The sequence below is a fragment of the Mus caroli genome, unplaced genomic scaffold (assembly GCF_978045245.1).
Source record: "Mus caroli unplaced genomic scaffold, Mus_caroli_1 scaffold_8, whole genome shotgun sequence".
Lineage (NCBI taxonomy): Eukaryota > Metazoa > Chordata > Mammalia > Rodentia > Muridae > Mus > Mus caroli.
In genome coordinates this window covers 28,232,515-28,245,553 of record NW_028227263.1, presented here as the reverse complement: position 1 = coordinate 28,245,553, position 13,039 = coordinate 28,232,515, and the positions used below count along the sequence as shown (strand labels likewise).

Sequence of the window (13,039 nt, the reverse complement as noted above, 5' to 3'; positions counted from 1 at the left end):
CCCCCACCTCTCTCCCAAGCCTAAGGGACATTACCTCCAACAGGCCCATCACATGTGCCTGTACCACCTAGTATCAATGTCAGTGAGTATCTTTCCCCCTGTCCAGTCTGTGGGAAGAGTATCAATCTTGAAACCACTGATGGTCTACCCAGTGCAGAGCACAGTGTCCCAAACTTGGCCAGCAACTGTCCTTCCAGCTTAATCACGAGCCTCCTAGAACCTATAAGATAAATGATCTTATAGGAAATTCCAAGAGACACTCCCAATTTATTTAGGGTTGTTGAAACTTTCTCCTGGTACTTGCTTTGGAACGAAGCAAGCCATCTAGTTGCCTCAGGCCCAGAATCCTTTGGCTTTTCTCCTTCATTTTTTATTGTGATGGAGCTATTGTGCCTTGCCATGGGCAAACCCATGTATTTATGAGTCGGAGACTGGGAATAAATCAGGACAAAGGACCCTTATCCCGAAAAGGCCGAGGAGAATGAATTGCTACCCGTGAGGCATCTAGGGAAATAGCAAGTGCCTTTCACCGGATCTGGGAAGTTCATGCACTCTCTGTAGTTCTAGGCTGTGGTGCAACCTTTCGTAAAACAGTGCTTATTGATTCAGTTTCTCATTATAAAGTAATGCATGTGCTGTTGCAGAAATGTTTGATATAGCAGATTCAAACATAGGAGAACAAGAAAGTAGAAGCCACTTCCGATCCACCATGTAGGGGTTGGGATGCCAATAAGTTACTACAAAACCTTAACTCAGACTCCAGCAAATACTACTACTTGTGAGTTGGTGTGAGTCCCACAGGGGGCATTGTTCACACTAACAGAGACCACCTGAGGTTCATGCACATGCAAGTCAGGATGAGCCCTGCATGAGGCAGGCACTGTGCATACCAGCCTAGACCACTTGTGGTTCCTGGTTTAACTCTTGCCCAATGTGGTTAAGATGTCAACTTGAGGTTGACTACCAAATCATCTGCTTTTTCAAGGCAACTAGAAACCCAAAACTGTATGTTGCTCTATTTTCCCGAAGCTCACTTTATTTAAATAAGGGATGGGAGAAACATACCTTGGGCATTCCCAGTGAATTCTTTAAGTTATTGTACTGCCTCTTGGCCATCTCCCTTTTCTTGGTGAAGTTGCTGTTGTCATTACTTAGAGATGGAATAATATGACCGTAAGGTGCAGAGGGCCTTGGGTTACACCTTGGGTTACATGGTTCTCAGATGTACTTTGAAAGCACAAAGCTAGAGGTTATCACTCATCAGCAATCACTGCTTGAATACCTACTGTATACCAGACTCTTTGTTAGGCATGGAACATTCACCTCTGACCCAGACAGACCTGACCCCAAGATCCTTACCTGCAGATTCTAGTGTGAAGACACACATTTCCTAAGTGTGTGCATGTGCATGCTTGTGCACGCATACACACACACACACACACACACACAAATACACAGAGAGAAAGGGGGTAAAAGGAGAGAGAGAGAAAAAAAATATTGATAGATGTTTTGCTGAGTTGTGAGATAGTTCTCATTAAGTGTAAAGGCAAGACATAGCTCACCATATACTCACGAGAAGAGAGGAACATCCCCAGCAGAGAGAATGTCCTGTGCAAAGGCCCTGAGGCACATCTGAACTCAGCACACTCAGGAGCCCAAAATAAGGTATCAGTGGCCAACAAGTGGTAGGTTTGGGCTTAGGGGAACAAATAGAGCTGAGAAAGACAGCTTTTCAATCCAGGTAAGAGGTTTGAGTTTAGCAGCAAGGATTAAGTGCCTGTGGCTCGTAAGGAGGCAACGAGGTTGACTACAGTGAAGAGATTCCTGTAGAGCCTCCATGGAGGCTTGGGAAGCCTCTGGCAGTGCTCAGCAGAGCAGAAGAAGGTGGAACCATACAACAGAAGCTTTGATGGAGATGGCTCAGTGGGGAAATCTCTTGTCTCACAAACATGAAGGCTGAGTTTGGATCCCCAGCCTGCACTTTAACACCTGCTTACAATCCTAGCCGTGGTGAGAGGGAGTAGGAGAGATGGATCCTGGAGGCTCATAAGTCAGCTAGCCTAGCCTAACTGGCAAAGTTCCAGGCCAAAAAGAGACCTCATCTCAAATAAAAGGCAGAAGGTGCCTGTCTTAGTTAGAGTTTGATTGCTGTGAAGAGACAGTATGATCAAGGCAACCTCTTATAAAGAAAGTATTTAATTGGGGCTGGCTTATAGTTTCCGAGGTCCAGTCCATTATCATCATGGTGAGAAGCACGGGAGCAGGCAGGCAGACATGATGCTGGAGGAAACGTTCTCCATCTTGATCCTCAGGTAGCAGAAGGGAACTGTGTTACACTGACCAGACTTGAGCATGTATATGAGACCTCATAGCCCCGCCTCCACAGTGACACACTTCCTCTAACAAGCCCACACCTCCTCCAATAAAGCCATACCATCTAACAGTGCCACTTCCATGGGTCAAGCATATTCAAACCACCACAGTACCCAAGAGTGACCTCCACGGGCACACTCTGCACACACTCCCCAACACCCCCCACGTATACACAGTCATCTGAAAACACGCAGAGAAACACACAAGCACACACCCAGAAGAAAGCAAGGAAAGGTAAGTAATAAACTACAGATTGCTCCAATAGCAAGCCTTCACTCGCTCATGTTCTTGACATGCAGCAACACTCACTATGGTTGACATACTTTCTCCTGTGCCTCTCAGAGAGCACACACTCCTCTGTCACACCCACCTCACAAAACAAACACTATCAGTGTATTACCTGTGGACTGCTGTAATGATACCTTCTAACGAATAAACCCGGGTGGGGGATTTATAATCTTTCCTTAGTGTGGGTATGTGAATCAGCTGGGCCATCTTCCTTCCTAGTCTGGACCTGCATTTTGCATTTTGCATTTTCTTTGATTATTGTGTCCATGTTCCCTATGGAATCTTCTGCACCTGAGATTCTCTCTTCCATTTCTTATATTCTGTTGCTGATGCTCGTATCTATGGTTCCTGATTTCTTTCCTAGGGTTTCTATCTCCAGAGTTGTCTACCTTTGGGTTTTCTTTATTGTTTCTGCTTCTTTCCTGAGTCTTCAGCCATCTGCAGGTCTACATGCCAGAACTACAGTTCTCAGCTGGGAACTGTCAGCTGAACCACAATGGTGTGGGCAAGGACAACTTTGATGACGCTCATCTGTTACCCATGACTCATCTTCCCATAGGCTAGCCCAAGCATTCTTTCATGGTGACCCAAACAAGGCTGATTAGAACAGCCAATGGCACCTCTCTACTCACTATTAGCCAGGAGGCAGAAAATAGACTCTTTCTCACCAGTGCAAAGAGATATTGAAAACATGGGGCTTTGGGAACACCCATGCAGGTGAACACAGACTTCTACAGCTATATCAAGGGGTTCAAGTGTCACAAATGACCATTTTCAGTTAAATGAACTAAAATTAAGCCAAGCATGGTGGCACACACCTGTAATCCTAGCATGTGGAAGTAGAGACCAAAAAAAAAAAAAAAAAAGGTCAGGATTTCAAGGCCATGTTCAACTATGGATTGAGTCAGTTGCCCTCCTGGGATGCATGAGTCTCCTCTGTCTGAAAAGAAAAAAAGGGGTGGGGGGAGAGGAGGAGGAGGAGAAGGAGGAGAAGCAGCAGCTAAGAAACTGGTTTAGTGGGTAAAATGCTTGCTACTCAAGCATGAAAACCAGAGTTCAAATTCCCAGCAACCACAAAAAAGCCAAGTGAGGCGGCATGCACTGTTAGTCACAGCACTGGGAGGCAGATGGAAGTACCAGGCTTCACTGGCCAGCCAATCTATCTAATTGGCGAGCTCTGGGTTTAGTGAGAGACACTGTCTCAAAAAGTAAGTTGGGAAGTTATAGAGAAAGATACCTTCCATCACCTTTGGCCTATACACACACATACACACACACATATAAATATATTCACACATGCACACACATATGTGTATCACACATGCACAAGTTAAATTTAAAAATGAGTGATCTAGCATTAAAAATGATGCCCACATTTCAAGGGCTCAGCAGTTGCTGGTGGCTACCACGTTGGTCAGCATAGGTACCCAATCCTTCCATCACCTGAAAAAGCACTGCCAGACAGCCAAGCAACTGCAACAGCACAGCGTCCTAGGCTTCCCACCCACCATGGTCACACCAAAAGTGTGCCAGCATGGGCAGTGAAGACCCAGCCATCTGAAGGCAATGCAGGCTCTTTCTGCAGAGCCCCAGAGGCATCCCGGTAACAAGGCAGTGATTTCGAGAGGCTCGTCAACACGGGAAGGAGGTCTCCCCAGCCATTCTAATTGGACATAAAGACTTAAAACTCCAGATCGGAAGCAGAGGGAAGCCTGCAGTTAGCAGAGAGGGGACAGTGATTTGTGGAACGCTGTTATTAGGGAGCTGCTGCAGCCTCTTAGTGCCGTGCAATTTACACACTGCAGAAGCAACAGCTTTTTATTTTGCAAGTGGAGAGTTGCTGGCCTCTGTGGCTCCCTCTTCCCTTCTGCCTTCTGCTCCCCACTTCCTCCTCTTCTGTGCTGTTTTCGGGCCCTACCCAGCCAGCCAACCTGTGCGGACCAGAGGCATACAACGTAAAACAAGCTTTGTATGGGAGGCTGGGTGTTTGCACGTGTGTGTTGGCAGTAATGTTTAGAAAAAGAAAAAAACAATGTGGGTTCATCGACACCTATTTGAGGAAGAGAACAGCAAGAAGATAAATCAGTATTCCTGTTAATCTTAGGTACCAGATTTAAAGAGTTTTTTAGGTGTATGTGTGTGGGTATGTGTGTGAATGAACATGAATTCCAAAAGAATAAAAGATACGTTACAATATTATTACCCATCAATAGATCGCTGGTTCTATAAAATAGAATGACACACTCTCATCTGCACAGACACACACAATTTCTTATTTTCAGAGACATGTGAGAGTGTGCAGGAAGTCCAGTGGAGCAAGAGCCTAGCATATATGCTACAATTCCAGCTACACAATATACATGGGGCTGTGGAGACGGTTCTGTCAGTAAAGTACCTGCCACATGAGCATGAGAACATGTACCCTAGGACCCACATTTAAAAAGCTAGGCATGGTGGCAGGTGCTTTGTTATCCCAGCACTAGGGAGGTAGAAAGAGGCAGGCTCCTCAGGCTCGCTGGTCAGCTAGTCTAGCCCACTGGACAAACTGCAGGTGAGTGATAGAACCTGCCTCTAAAAGCAAGGTGGAAGATACCTAAGGAATGACATCTGTGGTTACAGTTATCCTCCACATGCAGCACATGAACCTGCACACACAGTGTTAGCCAGCCCACTAGGTAACATGCATGCAATTACGTGCATAGAAAATGAAGCTACAGGAAAAGGCACCAGAAGTGTCCAGACATTATTTCACTCTCTGGTACCCAGCACCAGAGGACTCCGTAGCTATCTGTGAATTGGTGTTATCATCTATGGGGAGAGGCATCAAAAGCAGAGCTTTCTTTTCTTTGTTGTACTTTCCTATAGTCACCATGTTTTACATTTACCACTCTTGTTTTTAAAAAGTAACAATTTGCAGCCGTTAAGACCCTAGGTTCATGGATAGCAGCTTTCAGACTGATACAGATTATGATAGGCTAAATGGGTGCTGCTCTAGACCACTGTGGAGTGTGGAGCCTCATGGTAACACTACACATCTCACAGCCTGGTCCCCTGTTCTCAGGTACTACCCAATGGGCCACCCAGCTTCTGTCCATCTCTACTTCCTTGCTGACCGCTTCCAGGGCTTTCTGATCAAGCACCATGTGACCAACCTTGCTGTGAGCAAACTGGAGACACTGGAGACATGGATGATGCCAAAGAAAGTCTTCAAGGTCGCAAGTCCCCCCAGTGACTTTGGGAGGCTTCAATTTTCTGAGGTAAGAGGCCAAGCAGTGTCCGTCATAATTGTCTCTTGCAGCTAGCTCTCTTGCCAGGATCCGTGCTTCATCTGACACTTAGGGCTGGAAATGGAGGAGGAGGATGTCTGCAGAGCCTTAAAGATGAGCATAGTCTGTTCCTTGGAGACAGTTTTCCAGCCCCATAAACTGTAACCAGCATCATGAACAACACAAACAGAGATGTGATGAAGTGTCAACATCTTTGAACAGAATCAGCTTAGAAGCATGGTCTATTGTTTTTGGGTAAAATTTCTTCTCTTAATTTTGCTTCTCAACCATTGATTTCTTCTAAGCCTGTTATAGTAATGAACCAGGAACAAGATAGCTTCTTCATAAAGTCAGGGCATTAGTACCATTTTATGGATTGGTTAAGTGAGACTTACAGACGTTCAATTATTTTCTAAGTAATTGGTAAGCCATAAAAAAAAACCCACAGAATTGATTCCACGTCTCACTGGCCACAAATACCATGCCCTGTTTTGTGCTGTTATTTTCCCCTTGTTCCTAACACAAGCACTAGCTCCTATCCTTTAGGAGTAGGTGGGCTGGTGGCCATGTAAATGAATGAATAGAAAGATGGGATGATGGAGCTGGTTGTTAATTAGATGAACTGTTGAACCAATGGATGGAGGCATGGGAGTAGAGGTGGGTGTGTTAATGGACATATGGACTTATGGATGACAGATGGATAGACAGATTAAGGATGGAAATGTAGACAGTGGGATGGATAATGATGGAGATGAGTAGATGGATGGACATACAGATGCATAGATGAACCAATGGATGACAAATGGATAGACATGTAAATGGATATGCATGTAAGCAACAAGATGGATTGATGATGGATGGATTGATGACAGATGGATGGAAGGATGGATGGATGGATGGATGGGTGGATGGATATGACATGTAGAATAATAGGTAGATGTATGAAAAGATATACAGAAGTTTGGTTGGATAATGGATGGGTGGATAGACAGATGGGTAGATAAGTAGACAGAAGTGTGCAGAGATGGATGAGTGGGCTAGCATGGGATGTATGGATTCATAGAATGTTGTTCCCTCTATTCACAATAACATCAGCTTTTAGAAATGTTTTTGGTTTGGGAGAAAGCTTCCTGCTACATCCTTGTCACATCATCCCTGCCTACAGGTCCAGAAGAGCCCACATGACCTGGTTACTGTTTGCCTTTCTAGCCTTGTCCAATACCATGCTATTTCTTGCTCACGGTTCCTGTATCATTGTCAAACACGATGTCCTTATTCTTGACTGAAGTTTGTCATGTCCCTATACCTAGAGTGTTTTTTCACAGGTTGTTCTATATTTTGCAACCTTTTGTTTTTTAGTCATTCTGATCTAAATCCAAGAGCCATTTTCAAAGACACTTTCCCTGGCTAACCCCCTCCCCTGCCCTGTGTCTCAGTAGCAAGATTATACACTTGCTACTTCCTTAATTGTCTCTTTTAGAATTTACCTTATAATGTTATCTTGATGATTTATGAACATGTCTAGCTTATATACTGGACCCCTACTATCACTCACTGCTGCATCCTCTGCACACTATCATTAGTAAAAGAGCCATGCCATTAATGGATGGTGAATACTGTTGAATAAATGTGACTGCCCCTGGGGCTGGGAAATGCTGGAAGGAAGAGGAGGTGTGATTGAGCTTGGGCATCGTGACAAATGAGTTTGAGTGCCAGGTCAAGGATGAAGAGTGACTTGATATGCAGGAACCTGAGGGTCTAGGAGTTTGAAGAGAGGCAATGCACCTTCCCACATGTCCTTGCTGGTCCTTCTCCACTCCCTGTAGGCCTGTCTTTCTGTTCTGCCCCATGACTGAATAGATTTCCCCTGTCAAACAAACATGGGTGAGAATCTTGTAAACTCCTGTTTTTTTAAAAAAAGGTTCCATGGGGATTGACTGGCTCTGAGCTGCTATGGCAGCCAGCTCCATAAATTACAAGAGTCAGCAGGGCAATTAGATGCTGCTCCAGTTGGATTCTGTTCTAGGGGCCCAAGCAGCCCATTGAAGACATTAATGTCCCATTAAAGAGATGAATGCCTTGTGTCTGGCCTTTCCCTGTTTATCAGCCTGCTGGTAGGTCACTGGGTACCTCTGGCAGTGACAAGAGATGTTGGCCACAGCATGGTTAGTAATTTGTGAGTATTTTCACTATGGGTCCTGCAGTCCTTGTGAGAGGACAACCAAGATCTCCATCAGCAATGCAGATTCAGGAAGCAGGGGCCTTAACCTTGTACACAGAACTTTTCTAGACATGCTTAGTTAATGACAAAGGTACAGAGGAGGAGGAAAGACTCACAGGGCCACTTACAAACTGTTAAGGATACACTTGATATTAGCATGGTCTCAGAATCTTACATAGTAATGGATGGTCAACTTAGATTTCTCTAGCATGATAGATAGCCCATGACATTGATTGGAGAAAGGGATGCTCACCAAGGACCCACAATATGCTAGATTCATGAGAGACAGTAGTGAACCAGACAAGGCATACTTGAACTTGAACTTGAACTTGAACTTAGGATAGGACTAAATTCTGCTGGGACAGGCAGACAAGTAATGAGTGAAGAAAACTAGTTCAGCTAATGACAAATACTGCAGAAAAAAATGAAATTCATTCCTGTGCTTGCTTAGGCTGGTGATCAGATGGTCCCTTCTCCTTCTCCTTCTCCTTCTCCTTCTCCTTCTCCTTCTCCTTCTCCTTCTCCTTCTCCTTCTCCTTCTCCTTCTCCTTCTCCTTCTCCTTCTTCTTCTTCTTCTTCCCCCCTCCTCCTCTTCTTAAAGACTTCTTAAAAGAGCTCAGTTTCAAGCTGAAACTTGTTTTTAAAAAAAGGACCATATCACCCATGGGAAGATCTAGAACATTCTGAGTGGAAGACAGAGCATTGACAGATGCCATGAGATTCTTGGAAGGAGCTTGGCATGCTAAAGGAGAAGCAGGGCCATTTTGACTGGACGTGGTGAATGAGACAATGACCAAGGCCAGTGTGAAGGTCACGGTAAATAAGCTGGAGACTAGAGGAGATCATGGTTGAAGATGACAGGGTTAGGGCCTGGGAAACAGTATGGTATGCTTGAACTTGAACATTTATTTAAGCTTCTGTAATAACCCATTGTGCAATAAATGATTGCAGGCTCCCACACTAAGGGCAAGTGAAAGATAACAGACATGACATGTGACAGTAAGGAGACTATATGAGGGTGATCGCCTCTCCCCATGCTTTGGGTAGGGACCAGGGGACACTCTTCATGCCCCTCAGTTTAAAAGAAGACCCTAGTTTTTACAAGATAATTTACACTCTCCAGCTCAAGTCACTTTGTTTGAGAATACAATTTCAACGTGACTGCCCACCTCCATTCCTTTAGGAAACACAAGAACAATGCTCTACAGAGTTCCCTGATCAGTTATGAATTCATTCTGTATGACCTCAGCGTGGCTTTGTAGCCATTCTTCCTTTCTGTTAGTAATGTTACAAGGGCAGGTGACCAGGGTGTGGATATCCTGAGAAGCCCTTCTGCTCAACCCTGATCATTGTGTGTTCAACTTCGAGCTAGCTAGCTAGGTAGACGGATGGATGGATAGATACACAGACAAACAGAATGACCAATGATAGAGTAGTACACAGATACTTAGACACAATGGAGGGGTGGATGGATGGATGGATGATGGATGGATGGATGGATTTTCTGGTTGATGATACACAGATAGTATATACATGAGAGATTGTTTCATGAGAAATAGATACTGTGAAATGAATAACTGATAGGTAGTGCATATTGACAGGAGATGGATAAATAGATGGATGGACAGACAGACAGACAGACAATATTTGACTGCTATTAATAGAGTTCCTGGACTCCCACAGCTAGTTACTGACTCTGAGCATCAGTTTCATCTGCACAGTGAGAAGAGTGGCAAAGTTCTCCCCTTCCCAGATGAGACTATCACATGAGCAGGCAGGTACAGCTGACGCTTCACCTCATGCCTGGCTCTTCAGTGTTGACTGTGGAACTGTGTGTCCTAGGTAAAGCATCTGCATGGTAATTCCAAACAAGTACTTGGAGAAAGAAAACCAGCTACCATTTGCTGTGCATATACAGAGGCTTCGAAGAGTTGTGCAGCCACACTATCACCTCAACCTGCATGCACACTCACACACACAGCACCAGCTTTTTGTTGTGTTCAGTATCTGCCCCCCCCCCTGGCATGCTTATGTGCATGACTTCAGTAAGTCACCCCTCTTGGAGAGCATCCATCCCCCTCTTCGTTTTACTAAGAAGACCCCCCTCATCTTAGCACAGCTGGGTACCAAGGTTCTATGTGGCTAATTCACTTTTTGTCAAGCAATTCACTTACTTATTGAGAAAACATTGCCTGAACACCTACTATGTGCTCATTTCTCTTGTGGGAACCATGTAAGAGTTGTGATGAACACATAGCAGGCTCTTCTCACAGGGCCTACATTATGGTGATGGGAAGGGAAATATTGAAGTTTCAAATCGCCCTAAGGAGACCTTTCAGATAAGGGCTGGCTATGCGAAAGTATGAGAAGGTAGGGCATTCCAGGCAGGGAGCATGGTTCAGGACAGGGAGGGTGTGGCTTAGTTAGAATGGCTGAAGGAAGGAGCATACAGAGTGGGATAGGTAGGTGGGGGTGGAGTGAGGAAAAGCCTGAGGACCATAGTGAGGGGTTGGCTTAGACCCAGGAACAGTAAGAAGCCCTGAGAAGTGAGGCACAATGTGACCACTCCAGATTCCCAAATGCATAGTAGCTTAAAGGTGCCAAAGTGGAAGGAGGAAAGCCAAGGGACTTGTCACCCAGCTACCCAGCTGGTGTGAGGGAATAGAGGATGTGGGATGTGCTGCATCACTGCAGTCCAGAGCAGAATGCTTTAAAGAAGACAAAGTTGGATCCCTATGCTGCAGTGGTACGGGTTGCTGGGCTCTGTTTCCAAGCTTCCAATAGGTTGCTCCAAAGCCAGGGCTCCATCCTTATTCAGAAGGAACACACCAAATTTAGAGTGCTATTTGTAAAATTAGAGACCCAAGAAAAACCCAGTCTCACTGAGCATTGCTTGGAATGGCGTATAGGGTGATGTCCATTCATACTTGCATTCAATGCAAGAGTTTGGGGGTTTTGAGTCAAAGCACACAGCATGGCTTTGGCACAGGGGGGTGCTGGTTTAGTGGAAATTTTTGAGTGGGAGTCCCAGTCTGGTCAAGAGTTCCATGTCTTCTGTTTACCATCTGTGTAACATGAGTCCTAGGTGACTTGGAGCCTCAGTCTCCTCATGGGAGAAATGGGTATGCGCAACCGCCCACACCAGATCCTGGACTTTCCTAAGACTCTGGTTTGAAGATGTATTCTCTTGTTTCAGGTTGGCACTGATTGGGATGCCAAGGAGAGGCTGTTCCGGAACTTTGGTGGTCTTTTGGGGCCCATGGATGAGCCGGTGGGGATGCAGAAATGGGGAAAGGGACCCAATGTGACCGTGACTGTTATTTGGGTGGATCCTGTCAACGTCATCGCAGCCACCTATGATATCCTGATTGAGTCCACTGCGGAATTCACACACTACAAACCCCCTTTGAATCTGCCTCTGAGGCCTGGGGTCTGGACAGTGAAGATTCTCCATCACTGGGTGCCAGTGGCAGAGACCAAATTCCTTGTGGCACCTTTGACCTTCTCCAACAAGCAGCCCATCAAACCAGGTGAGTGCTCTCAGGGTCCCTGAGGAGGAGAGGGTCCATCCCATGGAACCCTGGGACCCCATGCCCAACATGACACATGAGGCTGCCTTGCAGAGAGCAAAGCTTCCCCAATTGGGTTTTTTCCCTACTTGTTTACCCTATAGAGCTGGCTCACTTCCTCCTTGTACACAGAGGCAGTGCCATCTGTGTGGGTGTTTATCAGCTGCTGGCCCACTGGACTGCCACAAGGCTCTGTTCATATTTAAGACAAGCTGGGTACTAATCCTAGACACACACTGAGTTTTAACATGGCTTCTTGGCTGTTTGGAAAATGATAATTACTGATGCAATTCTGCTCGTAGAATATGTGATACCCTAAGTAAAAAGGACAAACCGTACACTGGTGGAAGATGTTTGCTCCCCAAAATATACTAAAAAAATAATCCCATAAATAAGAGTTTGGCAAACTATGAGCCCCAGTTAACTATGGGCATTTCTGGTCTTTATTTAAAAAAAAATCTTACAGAGAACATGGCCATGGGCACTTGTGGACACAGTACCTATGTCTGCTTTGGGGCTTTAGTGGCAGACCCCAACAGTCAGGACTGACTCAGAAATGCTGTCTCAGAAATCAAAACCATTTAGCCCCTGAAGACGATGAGTGCCACTGGCAGCTATAACAGAGAGAGAAATAAGGAAGAAAAAAATGAGAACAAAATAAAGAGGAAAAAATGAATCCCCCACATATGTATAATTTAAAACAAAAATAACAACAAAAAACCTCACCCTCATTAATAATGAGAGGCAATAATGAAAATTACAAGCAAAAAGAGGTTCCAGAATGGGAAATAAATGTGTGCCTGTGACGGTCAGTCAGTGCCACAGGGCAGGTCAGAGATGCATGGACATCTATCCAAGGCTCCTGAGAGCTGAGTATATAGGCTGCGTTTGTGGGACAGATGACGCCCTTCTCCTCATAGTGCATACACACAACCTACCACAGAAATCCCACATTCAGGAGTAGGCCTGTGGAAGAGACAGAGGCAGGAATTGTAGCAGAATTGTTCATAGCACACAAAACCACAAACAAGCTACAAGTTGCCCACTCAAAAGCACAGTGTGTGGTCGGTGTGCACGGTCGCATCCCGAGTCCTGTGTCGTAGAGACAGCAGTCAAGATTAGTGCCATGCAGCTGGAAAACATGCTGGATGAAGAAAACTGATCACAGAATAAGCCATGCTTAGAATTACTTCATTTAAGGTTCAAAACCAGGAAAAAGTCAACAATATCTTAATTATTTCGGGATCCACATGGGAGGGGGAAGCTAAGAGAATGAAGGAGGCTGCTGGCTTTTGCTTCCTGTGAGCAGAGTCCAGAGAGAC

General features: G+C 45.2%; 1 protein-coding gene across 2 annotated transcripts in view; it reads left to right on the top strand.

The window, feature by feature from the left end:
* The window catches only part of Xylt1 (xylosyltransferase 1), a 296,523-nt gene that overhangs the window by 265,186 nt on the left and 18,298 nt on the right, over nucleotides 1–13,039 (top strand). For both annotated transcript variants that reach the window (XM_085841368.1, XM_021168481.3), the window contains exons 10-11: nucleotides 5,723–5,918; nucleotides 11,345–11,678. In XM_085841368.1, the coding sequence (XP_085697494.1) occupies nucleotides 5,723–5,918; nucleotides 11,345–11,678 (530 nt within the window). The remainder of the gene's footprint in view (nucleotides 1–5,722; nucleotides 5,919–11,344; nucleotides 11,679–13,039) is intronic.